The sequence below is a fragment of the Drosophila navojoa genome, chromosome X (assembly GCF_054131105.1).
Source record: "Drosophila navojoa isolate 15081-1374.11 chromosome X, UAZ_NAV_1.0, whole genome shotgun sequence".
NCBI classification, from domain to species: domain Eukaryota; kingdom Metazoa; phylum Arthropoda; class Insecta; order Diptera; family Drosophilidae; genus Drosophila; species Drosophila navojoa.
This window is the reverse complement of record NC_142895.1, coordinates 11982578-12001218: the sequence shown is the minus strand read 5'-3', so window position 1 is coordinate 12001218 and position 18641 is coordinate 11982578. Positions and strand designations below refer to the sequence as shown.

The window sequence follows — 18641 nt, the reverse complement described above, 5'->3', positions numbered from 1 at the left end:
TACCCAGACTCGCATCGGTACAGAGTATGAAACAATCCGTTGATGACTAAACATTATTAAATGTAATGAAATTTAAGCATGCGTCGTTGTCGCTTGGTACCCCTGACCCAGTAACGACTTTGTAATAGGAACACAAGCACACAGACACACTAATCTTCAACTGTCTGTGTGAGTGTGTTATATTCATATATATATATATCATAAATATGCTTTTGATTAGAGCCGCCAGCCGCCCGCATCAGAGTTGATTTTGTTAATAGGCGACAATCGTGGCGCGGCATTTAATCGAACAACCGTTGCCCCGCCTACCCATCGGCGCGGCTTAAATGAGCCTCACAGTGTTAATTCGATAATTGTGACAGCCGCAGGTACTGCACACTGAACAGAGCTACTTACAAAACGTTGAGCAAATGCCCAAAGAGATTAGACAACTGAGAGAGTCATTTCGACAAAGTAGATCATACAAAATGTGCACCAGCTCTAGAAAGATCACTTAGATGGATCAGATCGATTTCTCATTTGCCATTGCCACGATAAGTGTATATAGATCATAAAAGGAATTGGAATTTACAATAGGATTGAAGCCAGATTGAAGCAGTAAGTAGATTACTAAGGACTCAATGTGGAGGGCTTGAGATCCTTGTGAGCTCGGACTAAGTCAGACTGTATATTGGCAAGATTTTGAACATGATCACTAGACAAGAATTAAATCAAACTCAGATATGATCAGTTCGAGGATTTAGATCGAAGCTTGATCAGAATCTAGCAAGATTTTTAACAAGATCTTCAGTAGCTCGCAGAGCAAACTTTAAATATATATTCTGAAATTGAAAACTATCGATATCAGCCAGCTAAAGTCCAAAACTCAACTAAGAAAGCTAAAATTCTCCAGAGATAGACAAGATCTTCTACTAGATCCTGCTCTAATAACATAACACCAAGTCTTAGCTTAAGCCTAAGCTAATTTGAAATTGAAATGAAGTTTGAGCAAAGTTTACGTCAGCCTGAAAGCAGCGATCACAGCCAGATCAACTCCAAAGTTGAGAAAAAAACAAGTAAGAAAGCTCTAGTCGAGACTGCTCGACTACGAGATCCCCTGAACCCTTCGAGCAACTGATATTTCAATAATAATTCGCACATACACACGCACACACACACACACACACACACACACACACACACACACACACACACACACACACCACACACACACACAACAGACACACACACACACACACACACACACACACACACACACACACACACACACACACACGCGCATACAAACAAACACACGCGCACACACACAACACACACACACACACACACACACACACACACACAACACACACACACACACACACACACACACACACACACACACACACACACACACACACACACACACACACACACACACACACACACACACACACACACACACACACACACACGTATGTACATTTAGCTTGGGTTGCGCTGCAGTGTTGGCGATATTATGAGAACTTATTTGTGGAATAATTTAATTTCTAGACGTACGATCGTAATGAAACTTTCAGAACGTAATCATGATGTATAAATGTATGTGTATACCGAAGCTCTCTAGTATTTGATATACGACTTCTACAAAGATGATGGTGAGGGGGTGAATTTGGGGGTGGGGGGTAAATTTTAACAAAAACCGAAATTGTATAAAATACATCTTAATATACATTTTAAATTTGGAGACTCTAGCTTGAAAGATGTAGGAGATATAATTTTTTAAGTGATCTTCGATAAGTTTTTTTTTATCGATAAAAAAGTATCGGAATGAGTTATCGTTTTTTAGTGATAAACTCGATATGCGCGCGATATATACAGACATTTAAAAAAAAGTTGAGGTCTCTAGCTCTTGTATCTTCTGAAATCGACGCGTTTAAACATACGGACGGACGGACGGACGGACAGACAGACGGACAGGGCCAAATCGACTCAGCTCGTCGTGCTGATCAAGAATATATATACTTTGTGGGGTCTGCCACGCCTCCTTCTGCCTGTTACATACATTTCAACAAAACCATTATACCCTGATTTCCCATTTTCAATGGGTTCAGGGTATAAAAAAAAAACAGAGTGAAAAAAACCAAGAAAAAACAATAATAATAATAATAATAATAAAAATAGCTGCCGTTTCACTCTTGAAGTGAAACTTTTGGCATTACATTGTCATACTATATGGCCATTGTCTGTGGAGTGGCGGCAGGCAGCGCGGCATCAAATGATTTTATTTCTTCACCCACAGCCCACATATTATGAGCATCCATCAAGTTGTGCATGGGCCGCATGCCGAGCAGCGAGTCGCCAGATCAACGATGTGAGTGCGGCTGGGCAATTAATAAGCAAATAAAATGCCAACAACAATGCGGGCTTATGACCACAACAACAAAACACACACAGACACACACACACATGTGCACACGCCCCCTTTTTGCCAGGCAAATTGCGTGCGCTCAAACAACTAAATTTACAATGTTGTTTGGGAATCCAGCGTATGATCACAGCGCCGAGCGTCGCAGCGTCTGACATTGCCCTCGATGGAGCAAATGGAGATGATGCTGAAGATATTGAGGAGAGAACCGAATTGACAGACTGGACAGCTGCAAGTGAGAAAGGATGCCCCATTCTTGGCAATGACTAAGTCAAGGCTCCGAGAAACTGCTCAACTGATCGCTACGATGAATAATGAAACATAAGAAGCTGCAGTGATCTGTCAGAAAAATATTCAGCTTTTATAGCCGCCCGCAAGGGGTACGAAGAGGCCAGAATGATCATAAAACGATCTGCCAGCGATGATCAGCTTATTTCTGATCCTTTTCTTTGCAATGTTGCAGAAATGTTATATGATCAGCAGATTTTCTATCTCTGAATGCTTTCATTTATGGAGGACTGAACTGTAAAAGAAACATAAACTCAATCTTAACCTTGAACAGTTTCAGTGAGCTGTTGCTCTATAGATATTTCTTCTAAGGCATTCACTGTAGATATCTCTTTATGAGAATCACTTTTACACACAAAAATTGTGATACGTTCATACTTAAAATTGGCAGAAGTATCAAATATCATATAAAAGACAGTAGGTAGGCAGAGGAAAAGAAACAACACGAGGCATAGAGATAAAGAGCCTTCAAAGCCCACTAAGGCAGCTCCAACTTTAGCCATAGGTTTGTCTATACGAGATTCACTCGAAACCCATTTGAACAACCCGCTCAACTACCATAGCACCCATATTATCACTTTTCGCTTTCATTTTCCGTTGCCTATAATCATTCACTCTCAATTTTCTTAATCATGTGGAAATCTATTAACAAAGATCATCAATAAACTCAAGTTCCGTGGAATTGTGACAAGTGTTTATCCAATTTGGGAAATCTTGAAGCCATTCTGTGCGCCTATTACAACCTTTAGGCACTCACTTGACCCACACACACAAACACAATGAGAGAGAGAGGGGGGGATTTTTTTTTTTTTTTTTTTTTTTTTTTTTTTTTTTTTTTTTTTTTTTTTTGGTACGTCAAGCCCATAAATGATTTGTCCAGGCAAATGGGCAACATGTCGAACTGACGTCGTTTGTCCATTTGGTCGGAGCTGTCGAATCGTGCAATAGATATTAATAAATATTGAAATATGGCCAGAGAAATACATGCGATGGCTCGATTAATGACAAACGACAACAAATCGCTGCCCGGGCCCCGGATTGCCCAATCGATCGATCGATGGATCACTTGGTTAGATCGCTTTGGATCGTCGCATATTGTGCGCTGCTCACCTTTGGCGTCAGTTGCTATCTCTGAATTAATTTGTAGCCACGTTTGACCAATTTGTCTTTAGTTTTTTTTTTCTTTTCTTTTTGTTCCCTTTTTTTGTAATTTTGATATTTGTCATTTTTTTGTTTCTATTTTATTTATGCATTTATATTTTTTTGGTGCTGTCGTGTTTGAATGACAATCGGAGCGGTTTGATAAGCGACTGGGACTGTGCATGGAAAACGGAAACGAAATCGAAAACCCACAATTGACTGACTGAAAAACGAATCCAAATACGAGCGAACGAAGTTATCGAACCGGGTGTGCATGACTAGCTGATACCGTGCACTGTGATCCATTACTCAACGGATGCTTGAGTAGAGGAGATTCGAGATTGTTACTCAGATATACAAATTTGTTCAAGATAGCTCTGTGATGATTAATGGAAGATAAACTGATTTGGAAAGCGCATTTCTAGCGATATAAGGAATAGAGTTGAAGTTTTCGGAAACAATAACTCTAGTGGAACAGAGAGAGAAAGAGACTGACATTAATTAATTGACTCTGTTCTTCGTTATGAATAAGAATATACTATATTTATATTATAAATATTTACAAATATATAAAGAGTGAGTGTGCTCTAGTTGGTAGATATATAGATCGTTCCGTTTATAAGGTCATGGAATACATATATCAGGACTACATATATACATTCATACATGTATACCTCTATATATGCCTCCACTAGAACAGAAACTAAATATAGAAAACCCATTTGATGTCTTTCTTGAACAATTTTACAATTTACTCTTTTTGCCATACTGAAATTCGTATCATCTATAGCTAACAAAGCAACAATATCCTCCCTCCATTGCAGGGTATAGCAGTAAAGTGTAACCGAATTACCTAGCAACGCGAATCCAATCAAAATATTATGCGACAAACTGTGCGTCACTTTTTCTTTTGGCAAACGGCCCAAAAGCCATTTGAAATTCTTGACCTACGACATGCGAGAGTCTACCATATGTGCAACTGTATATATAGACATACATATATATGTATGTCTGCTCTATAGAGCTGTGAGTGTTGCTTATTTGCGGACATCTGCGCAATGTGACATGACGAAACGTTTTTTTTTTTTTTTTTTTCGGTATATAGATAGATATCGGACGCCCTAAAGGCGCGTTGCCTGTGATTCAGATCCGCATTCGTAGAACCAATGATTAGGCATCTATATAGCAACATATTGTGTACATAAATGTGCAAGTGCGTATGTGTGTGTGTGTGTGCTTAGAGAATGACTGTTTGTATTTGTGGGCTGTGAATTTTTGGCGCCACGTAATGCCCGATAAGCCAAATCTGAATGGAACAACATGTTGGGAAAGTGTCAAGAATTTGTCAACGGGAAAAAATTGATAAGTGTTACGCATAGCCTATTTGATAAAACCCGATTAGGCTTTTCTCTGAAAACTAGCCATAGATGTTCCCTTAAGAGTTACTTCTCATATGAGCAGAGTCTTAAGAACATAGAAGACTATATCGTATAGCTATACCGGAAGCATCGATCGCAATCTCGCTTGCTCTATATATTTACGTATGAAACTCGGTCTTTAGACTACTTACTACGACTTTAAGTTGCTATAAAAATTCTGGCTGGTTCTCTTCTTATTCTTCTCCCTATATATTATAGTAGAACATAATTAGTTAAATTAACTTACCGAGTTGATGTTGCGTGTCTACAAAACGTTAATAACTTTTATATTTGTTATTTTAATGGAACCTAGAAGACAGAAGAAGGTGAAGAAACACATTAGCAATATGGTACGAGCTGGAATAAATATAAAACTAAAGGTAAACACTATAATGTGACATCATGTAAGAAAACACCGACTGCGTACTACTCGCTCACGGCAGTATACCAGATCAAAGTGGTTGGAAGGCGTTCGAATAGGTTCAAGCTATAGTTGTAGAGGATGTTAACAGTGTTGGAAAACTTTTGAATTTATACGTGTTTGCCTGATATGAAATACCCCCCAAGGAATTAGTTATAAACTCAAGAGAAACATTTACTTAGGTAAAATTTAAATTATATTTGATGTGTTAAGGAATTGATTGCTTAAAAAAGATAATATCTGTGGGCTATATCGGAGCAGACTACATACATCTTCTATATATGTATGTATATGCCTAACTTTCTAAAACATCTCTAGTTTCTTAAGGACAATAGGGCATTATATAATACATTAATCAATCTCATAAAGCAAATACTTAAAGCGGTAAATGATGTTCTATATACATACATACATATATATGTATATATAGGATATATATGTATATTTATAAGTCAATAAATATAGGCGTTAACGTGGCTTTTATGGCCTACGTAAATAAGCGATGAAATGCGCGAAAAGCTACAAATGCGATTCATTATGAATACACCAGGGAGAGAGAGAGAGAGATGGCTTGAGTTGGAGAGAGAAAGATAGATGGGCAGACAGACAGACAGACAGATAGACTACTCATGTACCAATATACAGATGTACTGATGCATGAGTGCGAATACAACAGATACAACTCGTCAGCTTCGTGTAGGCTTGTTTTGCAATCAAGCATACAAACACACACACGCACACACACACACACACACAAAGTTTTAGCAATAAGCTAAAAGCCGACAAATGTTTGACAAGCGGAAATGGCAAAAAGCACAGCAAACACGCGCAAAGCACAACAAACAACAAAAACATCAAAAACATTTGGCGATAAAGCGACAAACCTATGCGAAAAAAAAAAAATCAAGCAACTAAGAACAGCAAGAAGAACCAACAAAATAAATCCTTAGACTTCCAGGAATGATCTACGAGTAAGAAAAAAAAACTTGAGAACTACGATCATAGGTAAGATTTGCAACTAGCTAATATTTGCTCAATGTTCTTTTCTAGCTTTAAGATGGAATATTAATTTAAGTTTAAGTCCCATACTTTGAAAAGTGAGCTATATCTAAGGAATAAACCTAACCTGTATCACTGAAAAACCCCAATATTGAATGAAAATGAAAATTGTCGTAGCATATCATAAAGTTTTAGACTCAACTAAGCCGTAGTTTCAAAGGTCTATCATCTATAAATATCAATTCATCTATAATAATTCAGCTTCCAGTTTTTACCTCAAGGCCCAACCTAACTTTTCAAACGGCAAACTCAGCCAAGCCCAATTAACACCTTTTCCCTACGAGTATCGTGGGCCTTGAGTGTTTTTGGAACTAATTTCCATTTGTTTTTTTGTTAAATTTTACGCAAAATTCATTCAGTGGCCCATCCTAAGTGTGAACCTAACCTCAAAGCTGACAAAACGATTCCCGTGAAGCGGCGTGACAAAGGTCGATTGATGCGCTTTAGGCTGCTGCAGGTAAACTGCACTGGGCAGGGTCAACACGCACGGTTGGGTGTTAATGAATGACCCTGCATAAGCATTAATGCTTGACCTTTGGCTTGGTCCTTGATTTCACTGTATGACTCTGTGTGTGTGTGTGTGTGTGTGTGTGTGTGTGTATTTACCTGCGCATGCGGTCATCAAGGTCGCAGCCTGAACAGCTGACATGACTCAATCTGCCCATCTGGCCTTTTGACAACAATAACTATACCATATTTTTACTTAGCGCACACGCTAGGCCCATGACTCATCAAAGCTTATTTCTGCCCAAGTAACGCCCAATCACCATATCCCCATGCTACTATATGGGCTAAGCTCTTTTTCCTGTTATGCAGTAAAATGAATTCTTTATATGTATGTACATATATATGTATAATGATTGTAGTTGTAATTGAATTCAAAGTCTTATCAGAGCTATGGGAGTTTTATAGCTATATATAATTATGTAGAGGATATAGTATGTATATATTAAAATGTATATATTTTTAATAGATTATTAGTGGTTTATAGGCATACAATATTATATATTGTATGTAGTATGTATGTAGTAATAATAAGTAGTAGTAGTAGTATGTAGTATGTAGTAATAACAGTATAATACTGTAAAGTCATCATGTAAATAATCCGAGGTCTCTAAAATGAAATCTATATTTTAAATTTGCAGAGTCTAGATCTTTACTACTCTAGCTCTAAGATAAATCATTTTATAGCTGATTTTCAATATGCAACAAAAACAGGAGTTATCAATTTTTAGAAATAAACTCGATCTAGTTGTTATATCTTCTGACAGACGGACTAAATGGATTCAATTTGTCGCCCTGATCAAGATTATATATGTATATACTTTATGGGGTCTCCCACGACTCCTTTCGCCTGTCACATACATTTAAGAAAACCGTTATACCTCGATTTCCCAGTTTTAATGGGCTCAGAGTATAATTACATTACAGTTTCATTTAAGAGAACATTTTACGCTGACGCATGCATTATAAATCATAATATTATATTATCATAATATTAGCTATATAGAAAAATAGATAGATATACATAATCTAATAGAAAAAGCTTTATAAAAAACAAATTAAATAATATTCTTTTATGACCAAAACTCTTAAACTTAAGACTTCTGGTTTAAAATATGCTTTAACTCTAGTGGGGCGTAAACTTCTATGCCCAACTGTTCGTATGTGTGTGTGCGTGTCTGTGCAAGTGCAGCTATAATAGATGCATAAGTAGGTGGGTTTCTGCAGCCTATTGCCCATGCACTTAATGCAGCACATTCCACAGCACACACACACACACACACACAAGCGGAGAGTGAGAGAGACAGAGCTGTAGTACACACACACAGACATACACGTAGCTAGACAGTTATTGGGTGGCCAGGCAAATGGATAATGGGCCAATATAATAATAATAATTTTGGCAGCCAAAAAGGAAGAAAACTGCAAGAAACTATTGGCAATTTTATTGTTCGAAGCATAATCGCGTTTTCCATTTGATTTGTTTGACTGCGCGACACGCAAATCGATGGTTGCCACCCTATAACAGCAGCAACAACAACTATCGAATATAAAAAATATATACATATACATGCATACATATATATGTATGTATAAAAAAAAAAGGAATTACGTTAAATTCTGCGCTTACTTTGCTGCACGCGACGCAGACGACGAAAAATCGCGAAAACTGATGGCAAAAAAAAACACAGCCCAAACACACCGACAAGAGCAGAAAAAAAAACGCACGACACACACACGCACACACACAATAACAGACCTCTATCGACAAGGAAGCACGTTATTATAACGGTAAATGTGCTAAAATTTCGTTTGATTCGCCTAACTAAACTAAAACAATCAAACAAAACCACAGCCGAAATACAAAACAAACAAAAAACAGAAGAAAAAAAACAAAAACAAAAAGCCAAAAACGTAACAACAACAAGATGAAACGGTTAAAGTAACGGCAACGTCGTCCACGACCCGCGACGCTGACGTTGACGCTGGCGACGTCCGTGCAAAGCCGCAGACAAATCGCGAAAACTGCGCCAAGTGCCAGCGACGTCGACAAATCCTAAAGCTGGCCCAGGACGAACTGTAACTGCGACAGCAAAAGCAACGGCAGCGACGACGGCAACGGCGACGCCAACTCTCCCAGATCTCTCTTTTGGCAGAGCTTCACAAGGGTTGGCCTCGGCTCGCGCTCGGCTTCGGCTTGGGCTTGGGCTTGGGCTTCGACTTCGGCCAATGGCCCTCGGAGTTTGACGCTTCGTGAGCCGGCGCTCGTATATAGAGAATGTAAAGAGGCTTACTTCAGCTTCCGCGCAAGTCCTGCCGCACTTGAAACCACCAAATTGAAGCGCACTACAACAGCAGCAACAACAACAGCAATGCCCAAATAGTTTGCGCCAGGCACAGTGGGACGAGCATTGATTAAACTGAACTTTAACTTGTAAATTGCAAATTTAAAAAATATATGAATGCGTAAATAAATTAAATTTGTGATATGTATGATCATTTATATATTATAATATATGTACACATATAAATCACGATTTGCTTTTCCTCTATTAATCATATTACTTACTACACACATACATATATTTTTCCATTATCGCACTTTAGCTTTGGTTTACTTAAGCTCCACTTGCAGCAACTACAGTTACAGTGTATATACATATGTATGTACGTATATATGTGCCACTGTGCAATAGACTTTGTGCTTCTTGTCGAATATTAATGTAATCCATAAAATGCTATCTGTGTTGTTGTTTGGGAAATAGCGGGAATGGGAAAGAATAAAGGGGGAGGGCGATGGATGCATGGCAATGCAAGGCGCATGCGTTACAAATCAAGCAAAACATATGGCAGACAGTGAGCATACTATTGTAACACAGCTACAACTGTGTGTGTGTGTGTGTATTTATCAGCCGCTGTGAATATGTGGCCCGCGGCCCTTTGCTTATCAGCTGCATTCGTTCCGTTCTCAAAAGGAAATTTTAACAGAATTGCCACATTGCGCTCTGCCCAATTACGCTCTCACGCTGGCTGCGTCGCGAGCTGCGACGCGTCGACCCGGTCCTTGGCTCTCGCGAATTGAGACGGCGGCAGCGTCCAACAGGCGTAAACAGCTGTCAAATGTTTGTTGACACTCGCACGCACACCCGCATCCCGTTAGCCCGCTCTCTCACAGTACGCGTCCCCCTCTCATTCGCTCTCTCTATCCATATCTCTCTGCACATCTCCTTCTGTTTTAGCTTGCTGAGCCTTGCAAATTGTAAATATATGCATTACTTTTTGATTATTATTATTCTTTATGCTGGCTATCTCGCTCGTGCACATGTAATTGTATCCTGTCAACATTTGCTTTTGTTTTGCTTTGATTGGTTTTGTTGTGGCTGCTTTGCTTGCTGCGGCTGATGCTGCTGTTTGTTGTTGTTGGTGTTGGTGTTGCTGTTGTTGTTTTTGCTTGTGTCATTTACTGATTGCCGTTTTTCTTTTGTTTTTTAATTAGCTGCGTGTACCGTTTGAGTAGTTTTTAATCAAGCGCAGCTGTAGATCTATATATGAGTGTATGTATGTACGATTCTATATTAATGATTTCTGCTGCATTTGCTGCTCTGTTTTTTTTTTTTTTTTTAGTTAGTGGGCCCTAACGGTAATTTTCAAGCTAAATTGCATTTAATGCTGGCACTTTTGCAAAATTATGGCAACTGTTTTTTCGGCTATTTTCTAGGAAAAGTTTTTTGCATGGGGTCAAACAAAATCGTTCGGAGAAGCAGCAGACAAGAATCTTTGGAAGTAAATACAATAAAGAACGACAAAAAATTTTTTTTTTTTTTTTACTATTTGCACATATTTTTGTAACATTTATATAAAAAATTAAATATTTATTATTTTTACTCTTTATACTCTGACTATAGCTTGATAGATAATCCAATGAAAGCAAAGAGATAAATACGGCTTTTCGATATGCTACGCCGACTGACCTATAGATAAGGCACACAAAGGCCGTTGTATCTTTAACTGCGCAGATCGCGATGTGCGTGACGAACCAGAAGCCCAGAGAACATTGCAAAGACCGGGGTAACACCGACCGTGCAATGCTCTTTATCAATGTTAAAAATGTAATGGGAAAAAAAAAAAAACAATACTAAATTCAATATTTATATATATTTTACAGTTAAATAAATCAAATACCTTTAGCGCATCGACTGTGAAATATTATTATTCAATATATAAATATTATTATAAAATCAACATCGATCTACAGTTCTTTACTCAAACTTTCAGTGTCAGAAATTACTAAAGCTCTTCTACCCAATATACCCGATTACCCGATATATAAGAAAAATTTATTGTTTTTTTGTTGTTTAGTTTTTTGTTTGCTGACAACATCTTCTGCTGCTACACGTGTTCCCAATGTATTTTCGCACAGATGACGCTTATCGAGTGGGCAACAGCAACAACAACGACCCAAAAAAAAAAGGGCAAACAAACAGTTCGGCTTGAACCGCAGCTTCGATTTGCATTTTGCATTTTGCATTTCGCTAATCCAAATCAAATACTGTTTTCTTTGTATTGTAACGGTACATCTGATCGCTCTCCTTTTGTTTCGCAAAACGGCAGCACGATATGTAACGCATAACGGTACTACATTGCCATTTTGAAAGCATCCTCAGCCATCTTTGATCATAAACTTATAATTTACAGTTAGACTCACCTTTATCAATCGCTGTTAGCTCCAAACTCACTGAATGTCAAAACACAAATTTAAATTAAACTTCATTTAATATTTATTTATGCCAATTTTATTTGTGGTTTTATTGTTTCTGCTCTCGCTTTTGCTTTTTTAAGAATTCGCAACTTTTAAATTGATTAATTTCAATTTGCATAAGGCGCGAGGAATTTTCAATTCGTTCCCCTCGCACTCTTATTGTTTTAACTGTTTCAATTTATTAATTATCGTTCACATAAACAACAACAATATCGTCAACAATAAAAAAAAAAAATAATCAACAAAAAAAATGAAAAAACTAACAGATGTCGATCGGTAATTTGCGAACAACGGACACGCACATCCAGCAACGCACGCGATTGATAAACAACTGATGTTTTGGCGCGCGAGTGCATACGCTGTGCGACCAGGCGCTGTTAAATATATAAATACCGAAAAGAAATACCAAGCAACTGGTCTAACAGCTGATCAGTCAGCAGGCTCAACATGTTAATGTACACAGCAAAAGCTGTGCGGCCTAACAGAATTGCTCCACCGGCTGCTGTTAGCCAAACAGGCTCACAATTTTAACACACAGCACAAGCTCACTGTTAAAAGACAGTACTTCGAAATTCTGTGCATCTTAACAGTGCTGCTCCTCACTTAACAGACTGTGGATATCCTAGTAAATCCAAAAGCTATATTATATTAATTTGTGAAATAACTAAATTTCATTTAGTGTTAGTTATTAATACACATATTGGTAACAAAATACAATTCAAAATTTAAAAAAAAAAGTACTTCAACTTTACCCCAGATGGGACTCGAACCCACAATCCCCGGCTTAGGAGGCCGATGCCTTATCCATTAGGCCACTGGGGCTTGTTCACATCACGAACAAAACTCGCCTATAAGCTACGAGCAAGGTATAAAAACAACAAAAAATATACACGCTGCGAAAAATCCCACACAGTTGTGAAAACAAAACGTTTTTTGTGATCCAAAACAAAAGTATTTAAAAAAATTACTAATATTTTATCGTTCATAAATAGATTTTGCTTCTTCAAATAACATTCAAATTAAATAACTAAACCTACACTTGATGGAATTCAGAATCTAGACAAAACGTCTGTAGTTGGCCCTCAATTCCAATTAATTTGTCAACTCGCCATCGACGGCCTGCCAAAAGGGCTCTGAGAACGTATCGGATTCTGCATCCTCTGCTGGCCCAGCTGGTGAGGACAATTCCAGTGACTCTGCCTCATCATAGTCCAGCAGCCAATCGTGATTGGATCTGTTACAGGCTCGATGTAAATTCGGCGCGCTGCAGGCCACGGCGGCTGCAGCAGCAGCAGTTGCTGCAGTAGCATTCCCGCCTGTTGCTACATTTGGTTCGCTGGCCTTGTCGCTGGGTCTGTTGCTGCTGGCCATGCGCGCTGCTTTGGGTAGTGCATTGATGCCATCCAAGGCGCGCTGATACGTGGCATCCAGTCTGTAAAAGTTCACCTTATGAGTAAACCGAGACAGAGAAAACGAGAAAGAAAGAGAAGGAGAGAGAACTGACCTCAATGAAAGCGTAAAGTATTGCAGAGCAGCATCCAGATCTTTCTCCTTGCTTAGCATCTCGCCCAGCATGGCAAAGAGCATGGCATCTGGTCGATACTCCACCTGTTTCTTGAGCAGCGCAATCGCCTTCCTAATGTCCCCCTCGCCCTGGTAGATGCTCGCCAAGAGGGCAATGCCCGGCGCATAGTGCTCATCGATTTGCAAGCCCTTCTCCACAAACCGTTTGGCACTGCGCACGGCATTCGGATTGGCCAGACGGAACAGGGTGCCGGCAAACATGGTGAAGCTGCGCGCAGATGTTGGGAATTGGCGCACGGCCACGGTGCAGGTGGCTTGGGCCTCCTTGATGCACTTCAGGCGCACATAGCAGGCGACCAGGCCCTTGTACACCTCGAAGCGATACGGTGCCAGGCATTGGATACTCTGGAACACATTGACCGCATCTCGCTGGCGCTGCATCATGAAATAGAGTCCGGCACGCAGCAGCAGCGCCTCGATGTTGCGCTCGTCCATGTCCAGGGCGCGCTCCGTGAAGCTCAGGGCACGCTCGTATTTGCCGCTCGAGTAGGTCAACTGTGCGTGCAGGAACCAGTGTGCGGATCGAAACTCTCGGGTGCGTCGCATCTCGAGCGGGGCTATCAGAGTGCTACGCTCCAGCTTCTTCTTGTTGCGATCGTACACAACGGCCAGCGAGGTGAGGGCATTTACATTATACGGATTCTGCATCATAGCCAGGCTTAAATACTGCTCAGCGTGCAGATAGTTGCCGTCATAATAGAGACAGTTGCCAATTTTCGTCAGGATATGCTCATTCTGGTGGAGTTGTTGTGTTTCGTTCAGCTGCTGGAACGTTTGTGATGCCTCTCGGTGCTTGCAGCCGTACATCTGGGCGTGGCCTTTGATCCAGCTGCTCAGCCATTCGATGTTCTTTGGCAAGGCAGCGGCTAGAGAAGAAAAACAATCAAAAAAATAACTTTAGTTCATTTCGAAGGATATCAAGTAATTATTTTGGCGCGAACTAGTTCATATGAACTTCCAAAGGAACTTAACACAATTTGTACCAACAAAGAACTTTAAGATCAAATTGAATTCATGCCTAATTGCTATATTGTTTATTATGTATTTTATATGTAGGAAAAATATCAAACAAGATACAGAAAGTCTATATATAGAGAAGAACCAGTTCTAATGAACTTTAACTAGGAGCTAGTTTAAGAGTTAAGCAAGGATTCTCTCATTATAGGCCAAACTAGTTCACATGAACTGAGAACTGAACCATATATAATACAAATCCTACATTAATACTTGGAACAGTACTGTTATATATAAAGGTGGACTAGTTCTAAGGAACTTTTAAAATGATTCTCAACCAAGATTTACAAATAACTGCTCTAATCAAGAAGATGTGTTACTGCAAGCCGTACTAGTTCATATGAAGCTTGAACAAAGCCAAAAGTACAACTACAACGTTTATATAGTAAGGCCTTAGGTGAATCACAAGTCTGACTGGTTGCAATGAATGACGAACGGTTATTTTACTGGAACAAAAGAAAAGAAACAGATCCGAATCAAATCTATTCGAGAATACGTACCATTCACCACCATGGAATGCACCTCAGTGCCCTCGACGCCCAACTCGAGCAGCGCCTCAATGGAGGTGAGAGACATGGGGCACTCGCGCAGCACATCCTTGTAGGCGAGCGCCTTCTCCTTCTTGCCGACGCCGCGTCCATGATGATGTAGCAGCCGGGCGAGCAACATGTTCAGTCGCGGTGTGCGCGCCTTCACGGCCTGCAGTGTGTTGATTGCCATATTATATTCGCCCATCTCGCGATAACAGACGGCGATCTTGTAGCGCAGCTCTGCATCCTGGAACTGTGGATACGAGCTCTCAATGGCCGTCAGGTAGGTACTCTTGAATCTCAGCATTGTCTTACGCTGCAGGACAACGGCCTCCAGCTGACTGCAGGCTGTGCGATAATTGTGCTCCTTGTAGTTGGCATTGCTGAGGTACATCATAGCCTGGTATTCCATCTCCAGCGTAGCCACATTTCGATCATTTTTCAGTAGTGTGCACAACAGGCTGGCCTGCAATTATCTTTGTATTAGTAACTGAATGGCTATATATGTATATGTGTGTGTCTGTGCCAGTGTGTATGTCAGCAAGCATTTAAAATTGTCGCCTTGATAAGGACTTGGATGCTGCATGTCGGGCATAAAAGCTGCGTGTCCACCGAATTGCAAATGGATCGACTTACCGTTGGTATAACGCATTCATATAGTCCATTGTCGTACAGCTTCTTTATGTTGGTACACAATGCGTTTTCCATTTTATTTTATGCGTTGCCGCCATAGACACTACACAGTTAGACGTACCGTTTATTGTTGATACAATATCGATAGAGTAAACGTCTGTCTGTTATCGTAAGTTTATTTTGGCACAGAGCAATCGATGTATTTTGCTAGATATACCGATTGCTGAAATTGTATAAAATAATTAAAGCTAACTTACACAGCACCAAGTTTAGATTATACAAAATTTCCAAAAGTATATGTATAATATAAATATGACAATAACAAACAAAACAATGTAAACAAATTTAATAAATATGAGCGCGGTTCACTGGACAACAATTATAGTTCATTTAGTTAATTGCGAACCAGCTCGCGCGATTCGATAATAAATACCAAAACATATCGAGCCAATTATTATGGCAATTACCAAGTGTTTTTACTCTTGTAAAATTAAGAATTAAGTAAAACAAATAACTAATATGATATATAGACGCTGTGCCGCCGAAGCGACGCTTCTGTGGAATGCCATGACTAAAATGCACACATACAAGCTGTTGAACAGCGCCAGCCTAAGCCGGCCTAGAATCTACAGACACATGGCCAGCAGCATAACAGCTCCCGGAGACGCCGCCGATGTAGCTGGTGCACCGGCCAAGACGGCCAGAAGTGGAATCGCTGGTGGTGTCAAGACCTTGCCACAGGTGGATGAGCCATTGGAAACGGGCCTCTCACCCAGCCGATCGCGTGCGTTGCGCAAGAAACGTTTGGCCATCGACGAGCTATCTGCCCTGGGGTTCCTCAAGACACGTGGCTATACGACAGCCGATGAATATAATTTGGAGGAGCTGCATGAGGCGCTAAAGCAACAGAATCTATACGAAACGAAACGATTCTTCTCCACCGACAATCTGGGCGTCGAGCAGAATGTGCTCTATGTTACGGCCAAATACCAAACGGGATCGCGCCCACGTGAGATCTTCTTCTTTCGTGAGGGATCAGTGGTGTTCTGGAATTGCAATGACATCGAGACGAACAATGTGCTCAGCTTCCTGCGCAATTTCGAGCGAGAATCGTACGTGAGCACCCTGGTCCATGGAGAGAGCGAGGTCATGCCCTACACCTACATCGCATCGACAGCAGTTGATGTTGAGGGCGACCTGGTGGCCGAATGCAGCGATATGAATGTGGCATCGCGTGCCTTCTTCCAGAACGGCAAGTTCTATGTGACACAGGACAGTGACAATTTCCTCTATAAATACACATTCTCAAATGCGATTGCCCAGTCCATTAAGTTGGGCATTTGGGAGGCGACTCTGGATAGATACATCGACTCGATGGAGTATCTGACAGAGGATCTGAAACGTGGTAGACGGCTGCGCATATCACGCGCTTCGATGCTGCGAAAAACTGGTGAATTGTTTGCACTGCGGCATTCCATTAATCTGTCCTCTGACCTGCTCGATGCGCCGGACTTTTACTGGGATCGCGAGGAGTTGGAGGTGCTCTATCTGCAGGTGTGCTCCTATTTTAGCATTACACGGCGCACCAAGGTGATGAACGAGAAGATCAACCATTGTGTCGAGCTGGCCGAATTGGTCTCCCACAATCTAAACGATGCACATCACATACGGCTTGAATGGATGATCATTATTTTGATTATGGTTGAAGTGGGATTCGAGATATTGCATTTTGTCGAGGGTGCATTGCATCAGGACAAGACAATGCACGCCAGTCCCTATCCCATTTCCGAACATAGTGCATAACCTGAACATTTCTATTGTATTTACAGTCTGTACAATTGTTTTGAAATTAAAAATCACGTTTTTAGTTTGTTAATTGCTTCCACGAGACATGCAATTTTAAAATCGAGCGCTTCAGCGCGATACTATCGGTTCATTTGCTCTGGTTACAAATTTATCGAGCAATGATATGTGTCATGAGTATATATCGATATATTTTGATTCTTCAACGATAACAGCTCTCAGCTGTCACGGCGACTTGTGCAACAACATTGAACGTGCATTGAAAAGAAGTCATTTTTTATTGTTCATAAATTAACAAACACACAATATGCAGCTGACTTTAGTCAATTTCTTTAAGAAAACTGTGCCCGGCCACATATTCCGTGGCAAGCGACGTCTCGTCAAGCCGGTGAGCAAACGTTCAATGGAAACGCTGACCCGCGAATACGAAAGACAGGAGCAGATCATGTTCCTTCTGCGGCATCCCTACCTCACCCTGGTATGTACTACATATTATATCTAATATTTGCTAACTGCTAATGTCAAACACTGTGCACATTTTAGGAGCAATCGTCGGGCCACGCCAAGGAGCTGCAAAAGCGTGAAAAGCTGGTGGCCAAGTGGACAGACGAGCAAACACGCAGCAAACTAAAGCCGCATGTGACCATTGAGGAGCGTCTACAGCATTTGCGAGTGAAGGAGGCCTGGGATTAGACTAACCTGTTGTTGCATTAATCAAACACACACACTAAAACCATTAAAAGTTATAGAATAAACGTTACGCTGTAGAAACTTATGTAAATGTAATTGAAGCGTGAAAAATATGGATTGCTGGATATCTTGACTGAAGCATATATATTCTTAGATACCTTATGGATCTTGCGGCTGGATGAAGTGTGAAGCATATAGAGAACTAGATATATAGTTAATTGCAGCAGCTTAGAGTGAACCACGGCTGGAATTAATCAGCAGAAATTTATTCAGCTCAGCTATATCTCTTTATATATATATATATACATATATAGATATATCATTGTCATAAACTGATTATGTGAATAGTCTATAATATTATATAGACTATATGATTCGACTGATGTTTGTT

General features: G+C 40.2%; 3 protein-coding genes, 1 long non-coding RNA gene and 1 other non-coding gene across 6 annotated transcripts; 2 read left to right on the top strand and 3 right to left on the bottom strand.

Moving 5' to 3' along the window:
- Positions 1-1316: 1316 nt before the first annotated feature.
- On the bottom strand, positions 1317-12376 carry LOC108657066 (uncharacterized). Of its 2 annotated transcripts, XR_016197492.1 has the most exons (4): positions 11943-12376; positions 5501-5562; positions 3806-4538; positions 1317-3624 (listed from the first exon to the last, which is right to left on the bottom strand). It is a non-coding gene; the product is annotated as an uncharacterized LOC108657066 (long non-coding RNA). The 2 variants fall into 2 exon arrangements; XR_016197491.1 differs by having other exon boundaries at positions 1317-4538; positions 11943-12361.
- A 369-nt stretch (positions 12377-12745) lies between these two features.
- On the bottom strand, positions 12746-12818 carry TRNAR-CCU (transfer RNA arginine (anticodon CCU)). The gene has a single exon. It is a non-coding gene; the product is annotated as a tRNA-Arg (tRNA).
- A 132-nt stretch (positions 12819-12950) lies between these two features.
- APC7 (anaphase-promoting complex subunit 7) lies at positions 12951-15990 on the bottom strand. The gene is made up of 4 exons (XM_018109370.3): positions 15761-15990; positions 15095-15590; positions 13501-14446; positions 12951-13428 (listed from the first exon to the last, which is right to left on the bottom strand). Exons 1-4 carry the CDS (start codon positions 15830-15832, stop codon positions 13089-13091), a joined length of 1854 nt encoding a protein of 617 aa, XP_017964859.1. The 5' UTR covers positions 15833-15990; the 3' UTR covers positions 12951-13088.
- Positions 15991-16057: 67 nt separating this feature from the next.
- LOC108656977 (required for meiotic nuclear division protein 1 homolog) lies at positions 16058-17633 on the top strand. Its single transcript, XM_018109411.3, has one exon. It carries the CDS (start codon positions 16277-16279, stop codon positions 17558-17560), a length of 1284 nt encoding a protein of 427 aa, XP_017964900.1. The 5' UTR covers positions 16058-16276; the 3' UTR covers positions 17561-17633.
- Positions 17634-17751: 118 nt separating this feature from the next.
- LOC108657040 (large ribosomal subunit protein mL63) lies at positions 17752-18335 on the top strand. The gene is made up of 2 exons (XM_018109489.3): positions 17752-18038; positions 18104-18335. Exons 1-2 carry the CDS (start codon positions 17868-17870, stop codon positions 18251-18253), a joined length of 321 nt encoding a protein of 106 aa, XP_017964978.1. The 5' UTR covers positions 17752-17867; the 3' UTR covers positions 18254-18335.
- The last annotated feature ends 306 nt before the right edge of the window (positions 18336-18641 follow it).